Genomic DNA, 23084 nt, shown 5'->3' on the forward strand with positions numbered 1-23084 from the left:
ACGATAGAGGGCGCTATGGAGACAGGGAAAAGGGGCAAGACAAAGAAAACAGTAATAATAATAATAATAACCGCAATAACAGCCAGCACATAAAGCACCTACCACCTACTACATACCAGGCAAAGTTCTGAGCATTTCTATGAATTCTCATATAATCCTCAGCCTCCTTATGAAGCAGAAACTATTATTATCCCATTTTGCAGATGAGGAAACCGAGTCAGAGGGCATAGGTGTTTTTGCCCAGAGTTATAGATAGGACATGGTGAAGCAGGGAAGAAAAGCAAAGAAAAGAGGGTTGGAGAAAACGTGATGGAGACATGTGCAGAGAAGTAGGGAAAATGGCAGGAAGAGACCCTCAGAAGGACCCAGCTCTGATGGAGATGTTTCTCCATCAGAAAAAATGGCGGCTGCCCTAACTGAGAGTTTCCCAGATTCTAGGGCTGTGCCACATACTTGGAGGTTTCATTTCAACGCTCACAGCTGCCTCATGAGGTGGTGGTGGGGTAGTACTAGGCCCATTATACGAGTACAGATTGGATGAGGGAAGTGACTCACCCAAGATGTAGTTGGTTGAGTGGGTGCCCCCCCCACAAAAAAAAAAAAAGATGTCTGCCTAGAACCTGTGAACGGACTTGGTTTGGCAAAAGGGTCTTTGCAGATGTAATTAAATTAATGCTCTTAAGATGATATCATCTTACATTATCTGGGTGGACCCTAAATCCAATGACAAGGGTCCTTGTATGAGAAAGGCAGAAAGAGATTCAAGACAGAGGAGACGGTGATATGAAGACAGAGGCAGAGTTTGGGAGATGTAGCCACAGGCCAAGGAATACCAGGAGCCATCAGAAGCTGGAAGAGGCCAGGAAGACCGCCTAGAGCCTTCAGAGGGACGATGGCCCTGCTGACATCTTGATTTTGGACTTCTAGCCTTTAGAACTGTGAGAGAATAAATTTCTGTTGTTTTAAACCACGCAGCTTGTGGTAATTATTTTACAGCAGCCAACCCCAAGGGCGGGGGTGTGGGAGATAATAAGAAAAACATAGAATTCATCAGAGGCAGAGACAATGAAGGAACCAGAGATACATGGGGAGAGAGAGATAGACGCACTGACACTGCAGGAAGAACAGGCTCTACCTACAATTGGGCTCTCCTCCTCCAGGAAGCCCTCCCTGATCCCCCAGGCTCGGTAATGACTGGCTGTGGATATTCCCAATGCCTTGTGCTACCTCCATTACAGCACAGATTTCACTAGAGGGGACTATGTCCCTCCATGTCTCCCTCAAGGCCCCAGGCCTGAACCATCTCTGGGTCCCCAGCATCACTCCACACAAGGCACATGGGGTCCTCAGGAGAGAAACTGGTCATGATTGAATGAAAAAGTGTTCCTGCTGTCTCTTCCTAGAGATTCTGGCCCCCTCCCATCTGCCTGGGAGACACTTGAATTTTCTTCAAGGGCTTTCCAGCGAGGGCTTTGCTTCCTCCAGGAAGTCTTCCTTGATTTCCCAGGCTGGGCCCTGTGCTGCCTCCATTATTACACATCATACCAGATGTGGCTGTACCTAGGTCTCTCTCCTAGCCAACCCTCCCAGACTGGGAGCCCCTCCAGGGCAAGTCCCGGCTCTGACTCAGGTCTTAGCATTTACCAGGGAGACCACAGGAGAATACCGTGTTTCCCCGAATATAAGACCTAGCTGGACCATCAGCTCTAATGCGTCTTTTGGAGCAAAAATTAATATAAGACCTGGTATTATATTATATTGTATTATATTATATACCTACTCTTATATTAAAATAAGAATGGGTATTATATTATATTAAGACCTGGTCTTATTTTAATATAAGATCTGGTCTTATATTAAAATAAGACTGGATATTATATTATATTATATTAGACCCAATCTTATATTATATTAAAATAAGACCGGCTCTTATATTAATTTTTGCTCCAAAAGACGCATTAGAGCTGATGGTCCGGCTAGGTCTTATTTTCGGGGAAACACAGTATGTTGAATGAATGAATAAGTGAGTAAATAAAGTAAAAATATAGGGATTGTAGCATTCAGAAATGGGTAAACAATTTTTTTCACGTGGGATGAAGAGGAAGGCTTCCCCGTGTTGGTGATATTTTCCCGACTCCCTTTCTGTCTCCATACCCCTGCCCTTGGCTCAAATCTCATCTTCTCCCACCAGTGTCTTTTCCCCAGAGTTATAGTTAGGAAGCGGCAGAGTAGGGAAGTGGCACAGAGCCCAGCCTGAGAGATCAGGGAAGACTTCCTGGAGGTGAGGCCGTCACTCCCCATTCAGTCTCCTTGCCCCTTCACTCTATCCTCCACAGACCCCAGAGGGGTCTTTCTACACCTAGAGTTGAGCCTGCCTCTCCCTAGCCACAGGTATCCCATAGCTTCCAGCACCCCTGGACGAAGTCCCTCACCCCTCAGCCTGTCTTGTCATGACCAAATCCTTCTGTCCTTCAAGATCTACCTCAGATGTCACTTCCTCTGAGAGAAGTTACCCTACCTCCAGGCTGGGTTCAAGGCCTTCTCTGGGCTCTCCCTGTGAATTGAACCACTTCAATGATTGTCCATATCACTGTTTCTCACACAGGACTGATTCTGCCCCACCCCTGCTCATAGACCTCCCATGGCTCCCCAGTGCCCTGGGGTGGGGGGGTAACCCAAGCCTTCAGTCTGGCCTTAGAGGACCCCCATATCCTGGCCACCACCAATCCCCAGTCTCATCTCTCTTTTCTTACCACACAAGGCCCTCTGACCTCTGGACCTCTGCACAGACAGTTTCCTCTAACTGGGCTCTTTCCCAGTTTTCTGCTGCACAAATTCCTATTCAGACTTATGTATTTCAGGAGTCTGCTCTTCCAGGAAGCCATGAGCAATGCTGAGGTGGTCAGGGGTCTCCTCTGAGCTCTGGAAGCCACCTATGCTGCCATATAGCACACAAACAGACTGGGCTCAGTGCCCAGAGGCAGAGGGAATGGCTGGAAGTGGTTCCCAGATGTGGATTTCACGCTTATTCGTCTCGGGTGCTGGGAACAAAGTTTGGGTCATAAGGAACATATGGGGCTTGCCCACTCCTCACTTTCATCTTCTACCTCCCCAGCCCCTGGGTGGGAGGCAGTACGGCCAGGACTCTCCAGGCCTGGGCGGTTCTCACAGCCCTTCTTGGCCTCTTCACCCCTCTTTCCCTGCTCTCAACTCCCACTCCCTTGAGGAGCTTAGCACAATCCTCTTGATCTATGTTCTAGCCTTCTGGGCTCTCCTCTTTTGGGGGAGGTATGGCCACTGGGTGTTTAAATAATAACAAACTCAAATGGCTTTTACTCTGCCAGGCACTGTTCTAAGCCCATGATATACATTTATTAACGCATTTAATCCTCATAATATACCCTGTGGGTTACTTCCTATTGTTATCTAAAGAACTAAGTTTGAATGCCAGCTACTTGCTGTGTGATGGTTGCTAAGACTCCTTCCCTCTCTGAGCTAGTTTCTTCATTGAAGAGATGGTTAAGAATTCTGGCCAAACCCAAACATATCTGGGTTTCAATCCCTGCCCTCACCTGAAGATGTAGTTCCCCTGTGAGCCTCAATTTCTTCAGCTGTATAATGGGAATAATAATAGGACCCGCCTATTTATTCAACAGATATTTATATTTGTTGAATACCTATTGTGTTCTAGGGGCTGCGATAATAACATCAATCAAAACAGACACAAATCCAAGGTCAAGGCAGCAGGAGGTGCTACGGAAGTTCATGGCCAGACATGTACTACTTTCAGTCTCAGCCTGTTTTCCTGGAAATGCCAAAAAGCTGCTCTGCTTAACACCTCATGATGTCATAGTATGCTCTGGGTTCTGATTGGCTGAGGGTCTTACATAAAGCCAGGTAAGCTAATTTTCCCAAAATCCTTTCTCTAATCTTTCCTTGAAGTCAAAATCTTTCCTTGATATCCTATTTAGCTGGATCCAAGACAGCCCAGCTTTAAAGGCTCATTTACATCCTCTCTTGCAGCTAGGTGTGGTCATGTGACTTAACTTCTGGCCAATGAGAACAGGGAGTGTGTAACAGCTTTTGGAAAAACATCCTTATAAGTCAGCTGTGTGGGCCTTCTGGACTTTTTTCTTTGCCTTCTTCCATGTCTGGATACAGACATTGTGGCTGGAGCACTAGCTGCCGTCTTGGACCATGAGTACAAAGACCATTGTAAAGATGGTGGAGAGGAAAGCTAGAAGTGGCTTGACTATCTCCAGACTTCTTTTATGCAAGAGAGAAATATATTTCTATTTTGTTTAAGCCACAGTTATTTGGGGTTTACTATGACTCCTAATTATACAGATGCTTGAGGCATCACTTCAGGTTCAGTTGGGCTGCAAGTTAGACCATTCATTGATCAGTTTTTCAACAAGTATTTATTGAGCATATACTATGTGTCATGAACCTTTCTAGATACAGGGGATATAGCCACGAACAAAACAAAATCCCTCCTCCCATGGAGCTCACATTCTAGTGGAAGAAAAAGAAATAGCAAACAAAAAAGACAGATACTTAATATATCAGGTGGTGGTAAGTACTACAAAAAAAAAATTAAGCAGGACAAAGCAATGAGAATGATTGGAAGGAGCTGCTATTTAGTTAGGGTGGTCAGGGTAGTTCTCTCTGATGCTGTGGAATTTGAGCAGAGCCACCTGGTGGAAAATTCTAGTTCTCACACATGTCCAGTAATGGTAGTCAGAATAATGGTGTCAACACCCAAAGATGTCCACACTGTAATTCTTGGAACTGGTGAATATGTTACCTTACATGGCAAAAGGTACTTTGAAGAGTTGATAAAGATTAAGGATCTTGAAATGGGGAGATTTTTCTGGATTATCTGGGTGGGTCCCATCTAATCACATGCATCTTTAAAAACAGAGAACCTTTCCCAGCTATGGTCAGAAAGAAAGATGTGAGGACAAAGAGTCAGGAGAAATTTGAAGTGTGAGAAGGACTCGACATGCCATTGCTGGCTTTGAAGATGGAAGAAGGGGCCATGAGCCAAGAAATGCTGGTGGTCTTTAGAAGTTAGGAATGCACAGGAAACATTCTCCCCTGAAGTTTCCAGAAGGAATGCAGCCTTGTTGACACGTTGATTTTAGCCTAGGAAACCTGTGTTGGGCTTTTGACTTATAGAACTGTAAGATAATAAATTTGTTTTGTTTCAGCTGCCGAGTGTGATAATTTATTATGACAGCAATAGAAAACTAATACACTGGTTCTTCTCTCTTTCAGAGCATATAAGGGGGTTCTACTTCCCCACCTTCATGCAATTAGATGGAACCATGTGAGCAATCTTGACCAATGAGCTGTGAAGGGATGGGCTGGAGTCATTCCTGGTCCAAAGCGTTTATCTCTTGTGTGGGACCATTTAGTTTCTCTCTCTCTCTCTCTCTCTCTCTCTCTCTCTCTCTCTCTCTCTCTCTCTCTCTCTCTCCCTCCCTCCCCCCACCCCCGTCACAGTAATCAAGGATGCCATAGGTTGCAGTTGGTGCAGTGACAAGATGGTAGATTCCTCTCCGCCTTTGTCCTTCAATGACTCTATGGAAAATTGCCCCTTGCTGACCTTGCACAGGACATGTATATGAGCAAGAAATTAACTTTCATTGTGTCAAGCTAACAGAATTAGCCTAACCTGACTAATGGAGGGCTACAGACCCCTGATCTGTGCCGGGTGGGTCTCTGAGGTGCAAATCAAGGTCTTGAGTCAATCTGTGGAGCCCAAGTATGGCTACTACTCCCTGACAAAATAGCCAATCCAATGAAAGAGATGACATGACGTCAGTAAGTGCTGATCAGATTGTGTTGCCTGATGATTGGCTAGAAGCCAATGGTTGGGGATGATAACTGGAAAAGGCGGGAAATTCCTTAAGATTTAAGATTTTATTGAGAAGATTTTATTGAGAGCTGCATAGGTCCCAGGCCAAATGTCCTAGCCCGAGACTAAATGTCCTGCTTGCAGCTGACCGCCTTTGGTTAGACAGCCCTCGTGCCTTCCCGGTGCTGGCGCGTGCTAGTGATGTCAGACGCTCCGCGACGTCTGATTGGCTCACTAAGGGAGGCGCCGTCCAGGTAAAAGGTTTCCCTCATGGTCTCTTCCAAGCGCCTTGGTTGGCTTTTGAGGCTACTCAGCTGTGGTTCTAGTCCTCAGGCGTGAGGCTCGGGCTGGAGGCCGCAGGCTGTCGCAGCCCCCGGAGTGTTCCTGCTGCTGCAGCCGCCGCAGAGGCCGGGCCCAGCGCGGCCTCCAGGGCAGCGCGAGGCCGTGGCGGTCGAGGACTAGGCGAGCGGGGTCGGGGTCGCCAGCCGCGCTGCCCAGCAGCAAGTAGTCGGTGCCGGGCTGCAGGCGCAGGCAGCCGCAGGCCAGGTCGGCGCCCGGCACCCAGGCCTCCTGGCCGCCGCGGCGCACGGGCGGCGCTCGCTGCTTGTACACGGCCAGCACGCGCAAGGCCAGCCGCTTCCACGCCGGGCCCACCACCTCAGATGCCAGCACCTGCGCACGGAGAACTGCGGGAAAGGGAGATGTCAGGCCTGGGTGCTGAAGAGCCTCCAGGGTCCCCTGGGTCAATCCTGATGGGGAGGGGCCTGGGACCTGAGGGTGGGCTTCTGGGATCAAGTCTGTGGGAATGGGGCGGAGGCTCAGACTTGGGATCTTGAAGGGAGGCAGGGAGGGTCTGAGGTAGGCAAGACAGGGCAAACGTCTGTTCCATTCAACCCGTTCCCCTTTCTCCTTCCATCCCCAGGAGGCCAGCTTCCTCCCTCAGACATGTCAGGCTAAAGGAGATAGTAAACTCTGGCAAGGCCAAGAACATAGGGAAAGAGGAGACATGCCAGGGCAGGGAACACCCCCTCTCCACTGCCCTTTCCACCCATTTGTCTTCGGTCCTATTAGATCCGAGATCAGGAAGGACCCTTTAGAATCTAACACCCCTTCCCATTTAAGAAGAGAAAATGAAGGCCAGAGAATGGGGTGGTGTGGAGACAGTGATCAGAGCAGGTATGCAGCCACCGGCCCTTTTTCTCCCCAGCACTCACCATAGTCCTGCTGGCAGTACCTCCGAAGGCTCATATGTACCCTGGTGTCCGAGATATTGCAGTAGTTGTGACACTGAGGGTCTGGGGAGGGTCAGGCTGTCTGCAGTGGGCTCCTGAGGCAGCGTTCTGCCCCTGCCCACCCCCGCATTCCATCTTGATGGACAGCTGGGGTGCCCGAACCCTGGGACTGGGTTCAGTGGGCCACCCCTGTATCCCCACAGGGTGGGGCGGCAATCAGCCCATCCCTGATCCCTCTTGCTGCCGGGGATCTCCACACTAGCCTGTCTTACCAGAGCTGTAAGCACTTGGGGTCGTAGCAAGGGTGGTTGTTGCCTCTGGGATTCCTGAGAAACCAAAGGAGAAATTTAACCTTAGTCCCTGCCCGCCTCATACACACAAGGATTCCAAATATCCATCTATTTCCTTAAGATCCAAGAGGGCAAACACTTTTTGCCCTTCTCCCAGGACCTGGAGTCCTGTTCTCTAGCCCCTTCTTCCTTCAGACCCAGGAATCTATAGCCCAAGCTCCCTCCTTCCTCAGACCCAGGAGTCCAGGCTTCCAGCTTCTTCCCAGAGACTGAAGAGACTGGAATTACAGTTCCTACTTCCCCAAGGACGCAGAGTTTAGCCTCCAGCTTCTAGCTCCCATCCCCCAGGGACCCAGCCCTCACCATGCTTGTCCACTGGAGATCTGGGATGTTCCCCCCACACCCCCAACTCAGGACTTGTGGCCCCTCAGGACTCACGCTGGCAGGGCATCCTGGGGGAGCGGCTCTGCTGGTAGCCAGGACCACAGCGGTTGCATGTCAGGCCAGTGACCCCTAACTTGCAGGAGCACTGCCCACTGGTCTGGTTACAGGTGCCTCCCGTTGCCCCAATAGGGTGGCACTGGCAGGCTACATGAAGACAGGATCTCGGATGTGGGTGTCTGTGCCCTAGATGCTCCCTCCCAATTCCCCAGCCCCTCCTACCTCAGACCCAGGAGTTTGGTCCTGGCTCCTTCCCAACCCCCACCCCCGCCACCCCCACCCCCGAGGCTGGGCTTCAGATTGCACTCACCCCTGCAGGCCTTGCGGCTAGTAATAGGCTGGCTGGGGTCCCTCCAGAACCCTGGCTGGCAGTAGTGGCAGTGCCGCCCAGCTGTGTGGTGGCGGCACCGCTCACAAACACCCCCACTGCGGCCGCCTGACAACCTGAACAGCTCGGAGTTAAACCTGCAGCGTCGGGCGTGCTGGTTGCAGGAGCAGGCTAGGAGCAAGATGGAGCCAGGGCACATCAGACCAGGGCTTTCTGTTCCCTGTCCTCGGTTTTCCCCCCACTGCCCTCAGGAAATAGAGTGTGAGTACAGAGTAAAAGAGACTGCCTGGGGGTCCCTGTTTAAGCCTGGGTCCCAGAATCTCTTCATTCTCATCTTTAAAATGGGGGCACTGGACTGGAGCAGGGTAAGCCCGAGGGGACTGATGAACCTCCTGATTGTGTGAAACCGGGGTGGGGAGGGTGGTGGGTGGCTTAAAGAAGAGCAGCAGCTATGGGTGTGGGCTATGGAGTCAGACGCCGGGTGTTCATGTTCCACTGTGTTCCTTGGGCACGTGACTTCTTTTTGTAGCTCAGCTTCCTTTGCTGTAAAATGACATTTATAATGTCTACGTCATGAGGTTTAAATGAAACCTAATAGACATAAAGTGCTTAATCCAGGGCCGGACACAGAGCACGTACCTGCCCGTTTAGAGCTTCCATGTACCAGGTGCCAGGTGTTGAGTGGCTGGCATGTTGCATTCTCACAGCAGCTCTGTGAGGCTGGTGCTATCATCATCCCCATTTTACATACACAAAAACTGAGGCACAGAGAAGTGAAGTCACCAGCTCAAGGTAACACAGCTAAGGGGTAGTCAGAGGCACGATGGGAACCCAATTTCTTACAGGTCCAGAGTCCATGCTCGTAGCAGCTACCCTCCAGTGCTTCTCACACAGCCCACAGGATTCTGTGCATTTCCCTGGGAGCATTGATCAGGCGTTCTAAGGCAGTGGCTCTCACACCCTACTATTATACTTCCCAGAAGTACCAGAGCGGTTTTTAAAAGGAACAACACCAGTTCCAGGGCCCACCCCCAGGGCTTCTGCTGGGCCCGGGGATGTGTGTTTTAGCAAGCATCCCAGAGTGAGGGGCTGATTCCGGGGGTTCATGGATCACTCTTTGGAGAGATGTGAGGAGTTTGGGACTCTGAGAGGTCAAGGGCCCAAAGGAGTAGTGCGAAGGTCAGGGATCTGCGGCAGCAGTGTGTCCGTGGGAAAATGGCTCTGCCTTTCTGAGCCTGGGTTTCCTACCTGTCTGGTGGGGATCTCAATTAGAGGTGGCAACACTATTAAGTTTATCAGTGGGTGATCAGTGGGCTTTGGATTCTTTCTGACCTGAGAGTGGTCATGTGGCCTCACTTCCCTCTGGAAAACTTGGATGGGGAAGGGGTTCAGACCACCATGTTTGTAAAGCCCACAGCCTTGCCACAGGAGTTAGTCTCACCTTACCCGCCCAGACCCTTCTTCATCACAACACTGTTGATCTCCTACCCAGATTCAGAGGGCAGTGCCCTGCTCAGCCTGGGGGGCGGTGGTGATCCTCAGAGGGTTAGCCTCCCCAGCTCCCAGGCCCTGTCCAAACCTGGGATGAGTCCTGCTGTACCCCCAGGCCACAGGAGTCTCCCCTCCTTCACTCCGCCAAGGGGGCGTCAGCTCTGGCTTGTAGGAATGGACCAAATGAACAGAGGCCCTGAGGGGGCGGGCGCGGGGGGATCAAGGAAGAACCCAGTGGGGATGAGGATAGAGTGGGAACCCAGAACAACCAGATGGTCTGTAAGTTAGACCACATGACATTGCAGGAAGAAATAGAGGGGGACGGAGCAAAGAATGTGGGAGGTGGAGAGAGACAGAGGTCCAGGGACTCCCAGGGCCTGGTGGTGTGTGTGTGTGTGTGTGTGTGTGTGTGTGTGTGTCAGTCGGTGGAGTGGTGTTACTGCCCAGGGCCTGGTAACACACTCAGATCCTCTAGCAAGGGCAGTAGGCTGGAGGTGGGAGGAGGGCCCAGACTCTGGAAGCTCCAGTCTGGGAGCACTGTGGAGGGGAAAGAGCACTGAGTGGGACCTGGAGAGCGCTGGTCTAGCTGGATGGCCTGGGGGATGACCCAGCTTCTAGGAAGGCCTGTCTCCCCCCCAGTTCAGTCCCAGTGCTGCCCCTTGCTGGCAGTGAGACTTAGAGCAAGCGACTGTCCGCTCAAGCCTTCCCTTCCTCATCTGGGTAATGGTAACACTGGCAGACTCTCAGGAAGCTCTTCCTTCGTGCCAGGTACCATTTGAAGCTTTATTCTAAGGACTTGATGTATATTATTAACTCACTGAATTTTCACTGCCACTTATAAAGGAAGTACTGTTACTACCCCCACTTTACGGATGAGGAAATAGAGGCACAGAGAAGTTAGACCTTGCCTGGTATCACTCAGCCAATAAACAGAGGAGGTAGAATTTGAACCCAGGCAGTCTGACTCCTGTCTGCTGTCCTAGAGCATCTAGTGTGACAGCACCTGACAGGAGCTTGGCAGGGACAAGCCAAGACCCCCAAGCTCAGCTTCTGGCCATGCCACTTACTTACTGGCTGTGTGTCCTTGTGCAAGGGACTTCCCAACTCTAGCCTCAGTTTCCTCATCTGTAAGATGGGCCTCATGACAGTACCTGCCTGGCACATAGCAGGTGATCGATATGTATGTATTTAATGAATACCCCCATGTGGTTGATTGGATGAGTTAGGAAAGGTCCAGCTGTCCCATTCCCTACAACCATTCAGTAAATATTACCAGAGCACCTACAACAAACCAGGCCCTGGGCTGGGTGCTCAGGAAATGTTATTCATATCATCATCATTGTGAACGAGTGTTGGGGAGATACTGGGGCCCCCTAATGGGGGCTGGAAGTCTGAGGTAGCAGAGATGCAGGGCAGGCAGGTGGGGGTGCTGACAGGCGAGGTGAAGAGGGGACCTGGCTGGAGAGCAGTGAGGGGAAAAGCAAGGAGCTAGCAGCTCTGGGGAGGGAGAGCTGCTTAGGGACAAGGGACCACTTCTGGAGAGTCCTGGGGCCTGGTAGTGGGTGAGGGTGGGAGAGCAGGGCCCAAGACTCACGCAGGCAAGGGTGGGGGTGCCAGGGTGTGGCGGGTCGCCAGGGCCAGTCGCGGTGGGATGGGCGGCAGCTCTCGCACCCGGGGCCGGTGGTGTGGTGACGGCAGCGACAGCGGGGGGGCCGGGCACGGGCAGCACAGCGGGCAGCATGGCCATGGCACTGGCAGCGGCCTCTCACTCCAGCTGCTGCCAGCCCTGCCTGGCCTCCGAACTCCACACGGAGGTGACTGGCTACCACACTGGCCTTAGAACCAGGTGGGGCACGGAAGGTCACCTTTTCTGGGCCCCCCAGGGCCCCAGGCCAGGCAGGTCTGCGCCACAGCGATCTCCAGGGACCTCCAGTAGCCCAGGCGGCCGACAGGACCAGGGCTGGGGGTCCTGGAGTGCAGAAGCGCAGGCTGACTGAAGTCAGGAGGAAGGGGCCATCCAGAGCCAGAGTCAGACTGCCATTACAGGTGGCCCGGGAGCCGACCTCGGCCCCCGCAGAGAAGGCACAGGCCTGGGGACAGGAGGCCGCCATGCCAGCCAACTGGGTCACTGGTGGGAGGCAGAAGCGGGCGCGGCCCCCTGGATGGTAGCATGGGTCCGAGGTGGCCTGGCTCAGGAGGAACAAGAAGGTGAAGGTCAGGGGCATAGTCCCAGCAGGGGCAAGTACCTAGAGAGAGGAGAGGAGTGGCCAGGCTGAGAGCCTCAGGCTGCCCTCAAGTGTCAGTGTCCACCATGCTCAGTCAGGCCCCCTGAGGACACCAGCATTCCACCCCCAGCCCAGCCCAAGCCCCCTCCCCATGGCTTCTAAGCGAGGAAAATAGTTCCATCTGGGGAGAATTACTGTTTACACAACCCAAAGGGGAAAGAACGCAAGCAAAATTGAGAATTTTGCCTGAACTAATCTGTAGCTTAACACCCCAGAGCGATCTGTCAGTGTCGAGGTGCAGGGGCCCTGGGGAGAGGGCAAAGGGGCAGATGAGGAAACTGAGGGAGGGCCCCAGGGGGAGTGAGGTCAGGGCTGGGTAGGAGAGGGGGATTTAGAAATGGACGAAGCTCAGAGACAAAAGAGTAGAGAAAGGGACAGAGGCACAGCCAGCAGAGACAGACAGAGGGAAAGGAGATGCAAGCTTAGGGAAAGGGGCAGGCGCAGAGAAAGAGCCACGAAGAGAGAAGACGGACACCAAGGGAGGCCAGGAGGCCCAGACAGACAGTGAGTAGGGGAGTCCACAGGGAGTAGGGGAGATCAGGGCCCCAGGGAGCCTGGGGGCCCAGACAGACAGACGGGCAGGTGGGCGGGCTCAGAGGCACCCCACAGGGAAGAAAAGACAGCCCAGCAGGCCGGTGGGAAGGGAAGGAGGGGAGGGGCAGGGGTGTCCGACAGGCAATCAGAAGCGGGAGGCCAGGCCCCGGCCCACAGGGATCAGAGCAGAGGCCTTTTCCCACGTGGGGCCCTAACCTTGTTCTCCACACCCAGGGCACGGAGGGGATTATGGCCAAACCACCTGGCCTCCCTACCACCCACCCCCAGCCTCCACCACCCTTAACCCTTTCCCACCCAGGTGCAAAGCCCAGAGAACCGTGCTAAGGAACAGGACCAGGACGCCCCAGCCTGGAAGCTTGGGTCCCTCTGGGGCTAGGGAATGAGTGTAGAAGCCATGTGGGGTCAGGAAAGCACAGACCTGGGTTCCCCTTAGGTCTCTAGGTGGGACAACACTGTGCTTGGATTTCTGAGGACTCTCTGATAATCTCAGACCTCCGCCCGCTATGCTAGGCCTCAGGGTCCAGGATCCGAGCCCCTACATTCTCCCTACCTTAAGGTCCCCGGAGATGGGGGAACAGATGATGGGGGTGGCGGGTGCTAAGGGAGGAGAGAAAGAGGCAGAACAGTGCAGGGCCAGAGGCCGGGATGTCTGAGGGGGCCAGAAGTCCAGACCCCCAGGATGGCAGAAACTAAGAAGGACTTGCTGAAATGCACCCCCCACCACCACCCCACCCCTGCCCACCGCTTTCCCCTCCCAGGGCTGCCAGCCCCTAGTGAAGAACTCACTCAGGTCTGGGGGCCTCAGAGCTTTTCTGGGCCCCACTGCCCAGTCCCCTGGCTCTGACTCTGGACCGGACTAGGAGTCTGTGAGGCACCTGGGGGTGCAGGTGGGTCACATCCTCTCCCAGCCTGATTTCCCAGCCCCCCGTGTCCCCACTGCTGTTGCCATGTGGAGAGACCGCCTCCCCTTGCCCCGAGGACGGGTAGCGCCCTCCTCCCCTGCCGAGGAGCCTGGCGCCATTTTGCGCTCAGGAGGCCGGCATTTGCCCAGAGACGCTCGGTATCAGCCTTGTTAAGGACCTAGCCCCATCTCCCACCTCTCTTCTCTTGCATGGGTGGCTCAGGCATTACCACCTTCTGGCCCTTAGCACCTTGGGCAACAAGACTGTGAGTCCCCCAGTACTCCTGGGGGATCCAGAAGCCAGCCCCTGCCCACTGGGGAACCCAGATGTCCGGTCCCCAGCCTCTACCCCTTCTGGGAGCAGCAGCCCACCCCCAGCCCCTTTAAGGAACAGAGTCTAGCCGTGCTCCCACCAGATCCATAGTCAGGCCCCGATGCCTGAGCAATGTGGGGGTCCACCTGGGACCCATGCTCCTTTTCCCCTGATTTTTTTGCAAGCACCCTGCCCTTCACTCCTGACATTGGCCAAACCTGCACCCAAGATGTGAGCGTCCTCTGCAGTTAGTTCCTCACGTGTTCTTCCCTCCTGCAGGAGTCTGGCGGCTGGTGTGGGCTCTCCGGAGTGAGTGTTGAGTGGCTGTTCTCAGGCCCCAGGCTAGTGGAGGTTCTGGGCGGGAGCTCAGAGCAGAGCTGGCAGAATCCAACACCACCCCCGCCCCCCCATCCCCGCCCAATCCCCTCGCCAACCATAGCCACCTTCTTCCCGCAGGGACCCCTGCCTGCCAAACCCCCAGGACTGTGTGGGACCTGAGTGCTGTCATCCCCAGAGAACCTGAAGCCAGACAACCTGGAGCAGGCTGGCCAAGGAGGCACAAGACAGGTAGGACTGGAAGGGACAGCGGCCAGATGGGCTTGCGGGTCTGGGGTCCCCACAGCACTCACACTTACCCCCTGGGATGATGGGCACGGCTCAGCCCTACCACGCGGTGGCTGTCAAGGCCACTCACACCGAGGTGGGACCTTGGCCCCTGGCTGGGTAACCCCAAACCAGCCCTCCTCCCCTCTGGAAACTTCTGTCAGCTATGGGTTAACTGAGTGTTAAAATCAGTTGCTTTCAAGCCCTGAATATCAGTACTCTTGGAAGAATCAGACCAGCCACCGGAATACCCAAAGACGAGCTGCTTTCTAAGATGCTGGGGACTGAGGTGAGATGAGAACGCCTCAGGCCTCAGTGGTTCTAGTGGCCAGAGGGAGAAAGCGGGGACCCCAAGTGGGGACCCCAAGTGGGACAGAGCTCAAAGCCAGCCTCCCACGGCCAGTTTCCTGCGAGGCCTCAATGCTTCAGTTGTGAAATTCCCAGATGATGTTTCTGTAAACTCTGTTACATACCGAAAGGTTCTGACTAGAAAAAACGTTTTCCGTCACTTCCTGCTGAGAAAAGCAAGGGCCTGGGAGGATGGGGCACTTTATTTGCTGCTGTGGCCTCCCGGCATTGACTGTGGCACAGCATGGGCCCGACCCAAATAGGGATTTGCGGACCCACTGTCTGCAGCCTGCCCTGGGCGGGGCACAGTCAAGCAATCCAGGTGACCCTCACATGCCACAGTGGAAGGGCCAGCCCTGGCGGGAGACAGGACAGGAACATCGGATTTCAATGTAAGCTGCAAGAGAAAGGGATTGGGGGCAGAGACACCCCCAAATCAGAGGGGCGAACAGTGGGAGTGACAGGGTAATGTATGTTAGTATTGCAGTATTCACTGTATTCATCCATTCAACAAGTACCCCCTGTGTGTCAAACACTGCTGAACACACGTGAACATACATGAAACACGCACAAAAATCCCGTTCTTGTCAGGCTCACAATCTAGAGCAAGGAGAGATCACTACAGAAAAGTAATACCTAAGTAATTACATTCTAGAACATGGTGGAAGGTGACAAGTGCTTTGGAGCAAAAGCAAGTAGGGGATGGGGGTCCTCAGGGGACATTTGGGCTGTGACCTGAGGGAGGAGGGCAAGCCTTGCAGGCATCAGGGCAGGCACGACCCAGGCAGAGACAACGGTGGTACGTAGGCTGGGTTTTTGTTGTTTTCTTTTAAATTAAAGTTTATTGGGGTGACAATTGTTAGTAAAGTTACATAGATTTCAGGTGTACAATTCTGTAATACATTGTCTACATCTCACCTTGTGTGTTCACCACCCAGAGTCAGTTCTCTTTCTATCACCATATATTAGAATAGGCTGGTTTTGTTGCCAGAGAAAGTTCAGGAAGAAGGCTTAGGTCTCACTTGCTTTTCCTCCTCACCCGGGGACAAGAAGTATCTTAAGCTAATGTTACCTGGAGGGAAGCTATTCTTCCCTTTTGTTTTTAACAGCCTGAGCTGCTGGAGGCGATTAGCACTCCTGAACGTGCCTGGGGAGGGGGAGGGATATAAGAAGTCAGAGCTAAGAGGAAACAATTCCCCAAGTTGAGTGGGGGAGGGTGTCCCCAAGTATTGGGCACCTTTACCCTTACAGTGCCCGAGGGAGAAGAGAGGGCCTCCCAAGGCACAGCTCTGAAGTGGGCTCAACAGGGTGGGACCCACAGCTCTGGACTTCCAGAGCTCTTTTATCCCTGTCTTGGTGACTCAGAAATATCAGAGGCCCCACGAGGCAGGGCAGGTCAAACCCCGCATGTAACTGGACGGACAGTGTGCAGCTGAGTGCTTGCAACTCAGTACATACGTGAAAAATCTGGACGGTAATTGAGAGCACGGATTCCTGAATGATACTACCTGCATTCAGATCCAGGCTCCACTTCGTTCTCAGCTGTGTGACTGAAAGCAAGTTGCTTAACCTCTCTGTGCCTTAGTTTCCTCATCTGTTAAATGGGTATAAAAATATACCTTCCTTGTAGGAGATCATGAGGACTAAATGAGCGAAGACAGACCTGTAATCTCATATCTAAAACTCTTTGGATCAGACGTATTTGAAAACCTGTGTTTTGGCGCTGCCGTGCGGTGCACAGACAGTACGTTACGTAGCAATCCTGGTGGGGTCTGAGCATCACTATCAAATGTTATTATTTCTGCCGCAGAACACACGGACTTCCCGGTAAGATAAGTAAAGTCTAAAAATAGCCACACATTGGTTCAGGTCATATTTTGTCCCCAAATGAGTTCAATTCAGATTGGGGTTTGCCACTAATCTTAGGAAAATGGCCGATAAGGAATTGTGACCCAGGGTAGTAATCCCTGGGACCAGTGCCCGGTATGTGGCAGGAACCACAGTAGCGTCAGCTTTGATTCATTCCTTTCTGTGGCTTTTCAGTTGTTTAGGATGATGAAAAACCAGGAGAGGGAGCTCTTGAGACTCAAGGACAGAGGGTGGCAACAGGTCTGGCTTCCTGATTTGCAGAGCCCAGTACAAAATGAAAACGTGAGGAGCCTTGTTCAAATGTATGGGGAATTTCTAGACAAGGGGATCAGAGCATTAAACCAAACACAGGGCTCTTTTGAGTACAGGGCCTATGCGAGTGCACGGGCCACACACCGTGGAGGTGGCCCTGGGTGGTGGTACCTGTGTCCTGAGCTGGTTTCTCCTCCCCAGTAGCCCAGGTTCCAGTACCCGTTCAGCTCTGGCTGGGCCGGAGAACTGGCAAGAGGCTGAGTCCTCCTCCACGTAGGATCTCAGGCAGAACCTGAGCTGGGCAGGCAGTGTGATAAGGATTGGGACAGAGTTGTCACCAGACCAGTGAGAAGAGAGACCCAAGGGCATATTTAACTCACTTTTTGGAAACTGAAGCAGTGAACAAGGCATTTGTTGTACAGTGCTCCTCGACTTATGATGGGGGTTCCGTCCTGATAAAATTCAAAATATCGTATCTCAAGAACGCATTTAATACCCCTAACCTACGGAACATCCTCGCTGAGCGCCAACGACCTGAAACTGCTCAGAACACTTACATTCGCCTGTTAATTGGGCAGTCGTCTCACTGCCGCTGCCCAGCGTCTTGAGTGTCCCCACCGCATACCGCTAGCCCGGGAAATGATCAAAACTCACAATTGGAAGGACAGTTTCTACTGAATGTGTTGCTTTCTCACCATGATAGAATCTATGCACAATACATGCACACCCATACAATCCAATGTACACAGCCCATTTGTATGCACACGATTTCACACACACTATATGTACATAAACATACACACCACGTATACGCATGCAGTGCACATACCGTGTGTACACACACAGTGTAAACATGCAGTATGAACCCCATGTAAACACACCCACATACCACACGCTCTAAAGACAAAGCTGCATGCAGGTAAAGACGTCCCCGAGTATTCACTCATTTACGCGCACACGCAAGGATGTCTGCACACACAGCTGCGCGGCCTCCACCCTCGCGCTCACACCCCCTGCTCTCCCTCCCCTGACAGCCATGCTCAGCACTCGGGAGCCTCTGTTCTTCCCCATGGCCCGCTTCATCCTCTTCGTCTTCACGGCTTCCACCATATTTCACCTTCAGCAGCGGGTAGCAAAGATTCAGCGTATGTGGGAGGTCCAGACGCTGGAATCAGCGATGGCGGAGAACGCCACCGGTTACCTGTCCAGGGGCATGTGGACGATCGACGCAGTGGGCCGCCTGGGGAACCAGATGGGCCAGTACGCCACCCTGTACGCGCTGGCCAAGGTGAACGGGCGGCCGGCCTTCATCCCGGCCCAGATGCACCGCATGCTGGCCCCCATCTTCAGAATCACCCTGCCCGTCCTGCACCGCGCCACAGCCCGAAGGATCGCGTGGCAGAATTACCGCCTGAACGATTGGATGGAGGAGCGGTACCGCCACATCTCGGGGAAGTACGTGCGCTTCACCGGCTACCCCTGCTCCTGGACCTTCTACCACCACCTCCGCGACGAGATCCTCCAGGAGTTCACCCCACACAACCACGTGCGGGAGGAGGCCCAGAATTTTCTGCGGGGTCTGCAGGTGAAGGGTAGACGGCCGGGCACCTTCGTGGGGGTCCACGTGCGCCGGGGGGACTATGTCCACATCATGCCCAAAATTTGGCGCGGTGTGGTGGCCGACCGGCAATACCTAAAGCAGGCCTTGGACTGGTTCCGGGCTCGCTACACCTCCCCCATCTTTGTGGTCTCCAGCAACGGTATGGCCTGGTGTTGGGAGAACATAGACACCTCCCGTGGTGATGTGGTGTTTGCTGGCAACGGCAATGAGAACTCACCTGCCAAAGACTTTGCGTTGCTCATGCAGTGTAACCACACCGTCATGACCATTGGGACGTTTGGGATCTGGGCTGCCTACCTTGCGGGTGGAGAGACCATCTACCTGGCCAATTATACCCTCCCAGACTCTCCCTTCCTCAAAGTCTTTAAGCCAGAGGCAACCTTTCTGCCGGAGTGGATTGGAATCAATGCTGACCTGTCCCCACTACTCAAGCACTGACATTAGCCCGCCCCCGGCACCGCCTTCTCTTTTTCTGGCTCCCCTAAGATCTGTCCCAAAGCATAAGGAGCACATTGTTACATGTACTAGGAACCTTCCTTCTCCCATTAGAATGCTTCAGGCAGAAAGTAACAGAGGTCCCAACTAACTTGTCTAATTAACATATTCGTGTATCTCTCGCAAGACCAGAGGTGGCACATCTCCAGGGATAGTTAACTCAGCAGCTCAACAATGTCATCACTGATCCCAGTTCCATCCATCTTGTTGAGCTGCCATTATCTCCTCTTAGACGGGCTCCCTCATGGCCCCAAGAGGGCTGCCACATATCCAGGTGTCACATGCAGACAACCTCTTCTCAAGGCAGCGAAAAGAGGTTCATTTTTATGTTAGGTTCCTTTTGAAGAGTGAGGGAAACCTTCCATAGCCCTCCAGCAACTTCCCAGAAGTGTGTCTCACATCCACGTGACCTGTTACAAGGCAAGATGAATGAGACCTGGGATTGCCTTAGCTCAGTTCAGATCAATAATAAATCTTTGCCCCTTGCAGCTGGGGAGTTGATCAGTTTCCTCTGAAGGACATGGCAGCTTGCAGAAAGAAAATTGGGGAGAACTTACCAAGGAAGGAGGAATGGCTACAGAGTACAAATCAGGGAAGCAGGTTGTTTACTACATAGAGACCAAGGAGGCAAATGAGGCTTAAATAGAGCCCATGGTCTACTCTCCAAGCCATGTGTCCTTGGGACCATGGCCACCCAGAGAGCTTTTTTTCCCTGGTTAGTCCACCCAGACAAGGGACCTGTTTTTGTTTTCACAAGAACACCATAATGGCTAGCAACTGGTGTTCATCCAAGACCATACGCCCCACATCAGCAGCCCTGGCTTCCTAAGGCCTCAGATGATAATTGTTGAGAACTCAGAGACCAGCATGGCTCGATGAACTTGAGGTGAGTCCATTCATTCTTCCAGTAAATGTTTGTGCTGGTGAACCTAACCAAAAGGTTAGCTTTCAGTGCTGCTCAGTGGCTTAAACATAGTGGCTTAAAACGACAGCAATTTTTTATTTCCCACAATCCTGTGAGCCGATTGGGTGGTTCTCTGCTCCACGCAATGTTGGCTGAAGTCTCGTGCAGCTGAATTTATATGGAGCTCACTTAGAGCATCTCCATCTCCTCTATGTGGCCTCTCCTGCACGATAGTCTGGTCTTCTTCACAGCACAGCTTTCAACTTGTTTGCTGGAACACTCACTCTTGGAGCCCTCACTCAGCATCATGTAAGAAGTCCCACTACCTGAAGCCACCGTGCTGTGAAGAAGCCCAGCCCCACTGACGGGCCACATGTAGGTGCTCCAGTTAAGTCTTAGCTGAGGCAAACGTCAAGTCATCCCAGCCCAAGCATCAGACATGTGAGTGAAGAAGCCTCCAGATGATTTCACAAGTCAACCTGTCATTTAGATTTTAGCGTGATCCAGTCGAGGCTCCTGACAATATGTTGCAGAGACAAGCTATATCTGAATTTCTGATTCAGATTCTATGAGCATAATAATGTGATTGTTTTATGCCACTAAGTTTTGGGGTAGTCTATTATGCAGCCATAGATAATGGGAACAAACTGAATAAACTATTCTCTGTATTTGCAAACATTTTCATGACTTTGGCATGAACTAGGCCAACATGAATTTTCCCACCTGACTTGAGATCTCATGGACAAAGGTCCTGTGGCAAGGGGTAGTCGCATTATACATGACAGTGAAATGAGGCCAGTGTGGTTGGAGAAGTTAGTTGTGAAGCCAGATGTGTGTGGAGAAGTTCGCAAGGGCAGACCATGAGAGGCCCTGTGGACCACGACGAGGATTTTGGGTTTTAATCTAGGACCAATGGGAAACCATCAGAGTGATATGATCTGATCTGTTGTGTGGACACACCCAGCTGCTATGTGGAGAAAGGGCTGTAGGGGCAAAGTGAGACAGAGGTACCAATGAGAAGGCTACTGGAACATTCCCAGCAAGTAATGATGGTGGGCCAAGGAGGTAATTATGGAAGTAGTGAGAAGTCTTATTTCAAGGGCCCAACAGAGATTCCCAGTGTCTCTCTGCCACAATTTCACATTGCTGAGTCAACCTGATTGCTTTAATTAGGTTGATGTTTGAGTCAAGCATTCACCATGCGCCCATTACCTAAGGCCACGGTGAAGGTTCACCCGAATCACACATGGCTGCCATGTTTGTAAGGGAGTTGGTTCCAAGAGAAGAATGTAAGGATTGGGAAGATGCTCCAAAAATGGGTGCATAGGACAAAAAGGTTTGCCACTCACGTTGCAGTGACTGAAGCAAGTCATGTGGTCACACCCATTTTCAAAGAGGGGCATCAAGAGCACCTGTCCACATGCCCCAGAGTATTTATGCACACCCCTAATGACTACCTCACATGTCTGTACAGTCCCTCTCCGTGGTTCTGTTGGGGCCCCTTTCTTTTGGTATGGAAGGGGGTGCCCCAGTACTAACTAGGCTAATAGGTCTCTGCCTCCATAACTTTATTTAAGGAATCCCCTTTCCAAGTTCCAGTCTTATTTTATACAGATTGAATGGATGTCACTGGACCAGGTTTTGCTATTTAAATAAATAAATAAATAAATAAATAAATCATATGTTAATTTTATTAATTTAGCATTCTCTCTCTTTTTTTAAATGTACATTTTAAAATGTATTTAGGGACACATTTTACATGCTTCTAAATTAAAACAATGTCAAGGCTGGTTGTAGTTTTCAAAGATGGCTGTGGCAACATCTTCCCTTAATTTCAATCCTTCAAATCTTCCCCTGTCCATCTCCAGCCCACTATCCATTTACTTCGACCAAAAGCCGAAGTACTGTTGATTCTTTCCTGCACATTCCATCCACCAGCAAGTTCTGTCAGCTTTACATGCAAAATATACCCTGAATCTGAACTTGTTTTCCTCCTCTATCATCTGTCCCTGTCACCACCATCTCTGCCTGGACACCTGCAAAACATTTTGTACATCAAAATAGTGTAGTAAACCCCCATATGCCCATTACCCAATTCAACAATTTCAACATTTTCCCACTCTTATTTCATCTATGTCTCTTTTTGCTTTGCGAAAATCTCAGCCATCAAATCTTTTCAGGCAAAATCCTTTATTTCTCATGGGTAAGGAATTGATAAAAATGTAAGCACATAAACACCTAAGACAATTCATAATAATATCTTACTATCTTCTAATAGCAATCTGTGTTAAAACTTTTCTGATTGTTTCAAAGATGTCTTGTTACCATTTGAGTCAGGACCCAAAGAAATGCCACCCATTACATTTGGTTGATAAGTGTCTTAAATATCTTTTAATCTATAACTGACTCCCTCCTTTTCTTTTATTTAAAAAAAAAGCCATGTATTTGTTGATGAAACCAAATCATTTGTCCATGATTTATGAAACCAAATGTTGATGAAACCAAATCATAGAAGTTCGCCCATTTATTTGGCTGGTTGAGCCCTCTTTGTGTCATTTAATATGTTCCCGTGTTTCCCTTTATTTCCTGTGAACCAGAGTTAGAGCTTAAAAGTGTGTGTGTGTGTGTGTGTGTGTGATTCTGTATCACAATGATATGAAAGCTATGCTGTAAAAAAATATATGGAAACTATGCCTTGAAGAACGAATCTGACTGATTTTCATTGTCAGCAAGCAAAGATGGTGGACCAGTGAGGTAAAGGGGGAAGTGAAGCAAAGAGACCAGTGAGATGACAATATTTCAAGATTTACCATAAAGCTAAAGTTATCACGACAAAGTGGTACTGACGTAAAAGATAGCCAAATGAAATTCAAGAGAGTCCAGAAACAGACCACCTATATATATATATGATCACTTGATTTATGACAAAGACTTCAACACAGTTCAATGGGGGAATGAAGGAACTTTTCAATAAATAGAAGCAATCCCTTATCCATATGGAAAAAATGAACCTTGATCCCTATCTCATGCCACACACAAAGATTAATTCAAGATGGGTCACAGACCAAAATGCGAAAGCTAAAAGCATAAAGCTTCTAGAATAAAACATGGGAGAATAGCTTCATGACCTTGAGGTGGGCAAAGATTTCTTAAATAGGACACGAAAAGACAGTAACCATAAAAAATTTAATATATTGGACTTCATTAAAATTAAGGACTTTTATTCATTAAAAGACTTTTTGTTTATCTACATTTCACAAAGTTCGTATCCAGAACATATAAAAATGCTGTAA

At 51.1% G+C, this 23084-nt stretch overlaps 2 protein-coding genes across 5 annotated transcripts in view; one reads left to right on the forward strand and one right to left on the reverse strand.

The window, feature by feature from the left end:
• The window catches only part of FUT2 (fucosyltransferase 2), a 30743-nt gene extending 9359 nt beyond the window's left edge, over positions 1–21384 (forward strand). For 2 of the 4 annotated variants that reach the window (XM_033129012.1, XM_033129013.1), the window contains exons 2-5: positions 3692–3897; positions 5281–5332; positions 14156–14266; positions 17806–21384. In XM_033129012.1, the coding sequence (XP_032984903.1) occupies positions 5323–5332; positions 14156–14266; positions 17806–18830 (1146 nt within the window). In that variant the 5' untranslated portion in view covers positions 3692–3897; positions 5281–5322 and the 3' untranslated portion in view covers positions 18831–21384. Of the gene's footprint in view, positions 1–3691; positions 3898–4923; positions 5213–5280; positions 5333–14155; positions 14267–17805 lie in introns of those variants that run through there. The other 2 variants (XM_033129014.1, XR_004425186.1) reach the window with 2 other exon arrangements.
• NTN5 (netrin 5) lies at positions 6164–11870 on the reverse strand. The gene is made up of 6 exons (XM_033129010.1): positions 11240–11870; positions 8137–8325; positions 7824–7973; positions 7368–7421; positions 7078–7158; positions 6164–6549 (listed from the first exon to the last, which is right to left on the reverse strand). The coding sequence occupies exons 1-6, from the start codon at positions 11868–11870 to the stop codon at positions 6170–6172; spliced, it is 1485 nt and encodes a 494-aa protein (XP_032984901.1). The 3' UTR covers positions 6164–6169.
• Positions 21385–23084: the final 1700 nt, after the last annotated feature.

The sequence above is a fragment of the Rhinolophus ferrumequinum genome, chromosome 15 (genome assembly GCF_004115265.2).
Source record: "Rhinolophus ferrumequinum isolate MPI-CBG mRhiFer1 chromosome 15, mRhiFer1_v1.p, whole genome shotgun sequence".
Classification (NCBI taxonomy): domain Eukaryota; kingdom Metazoa; phylum Chordata; class Mammalia; order Chiroptera; family Rhinolophidae; genus Rhinolophus; species Rhinolophus ferrumequinum.

What these genes read in the sequence shown, in the direction of transcription:
- NTN5 (XM_033129010.1), bottom strand. Translation starts at nt 11,870, where the DNA reads ATGCCCCTGACCTTCACCTTCTTGTTCCTCCTGAGCCAGGCCACCTCG. An exon ending in TAGCCGCAAGGCCTGCAGGG is followed by an intron (nt 7,974 to 8,136) that starts GTGAGTGCAATC and finishes GTCTTCATGTAG; the next exon opens with CCTGCCAGTGCCACCCTATT. An exon ending in CCCAAGTGCTTACAGCTCTG is followed by an intron (nt 7,159 to 7,367) that starts GTAAGACAGGCT and finishes GACCCTCCCCAG; the next exon opens with ACCCTCAGTGTCACAACTAC.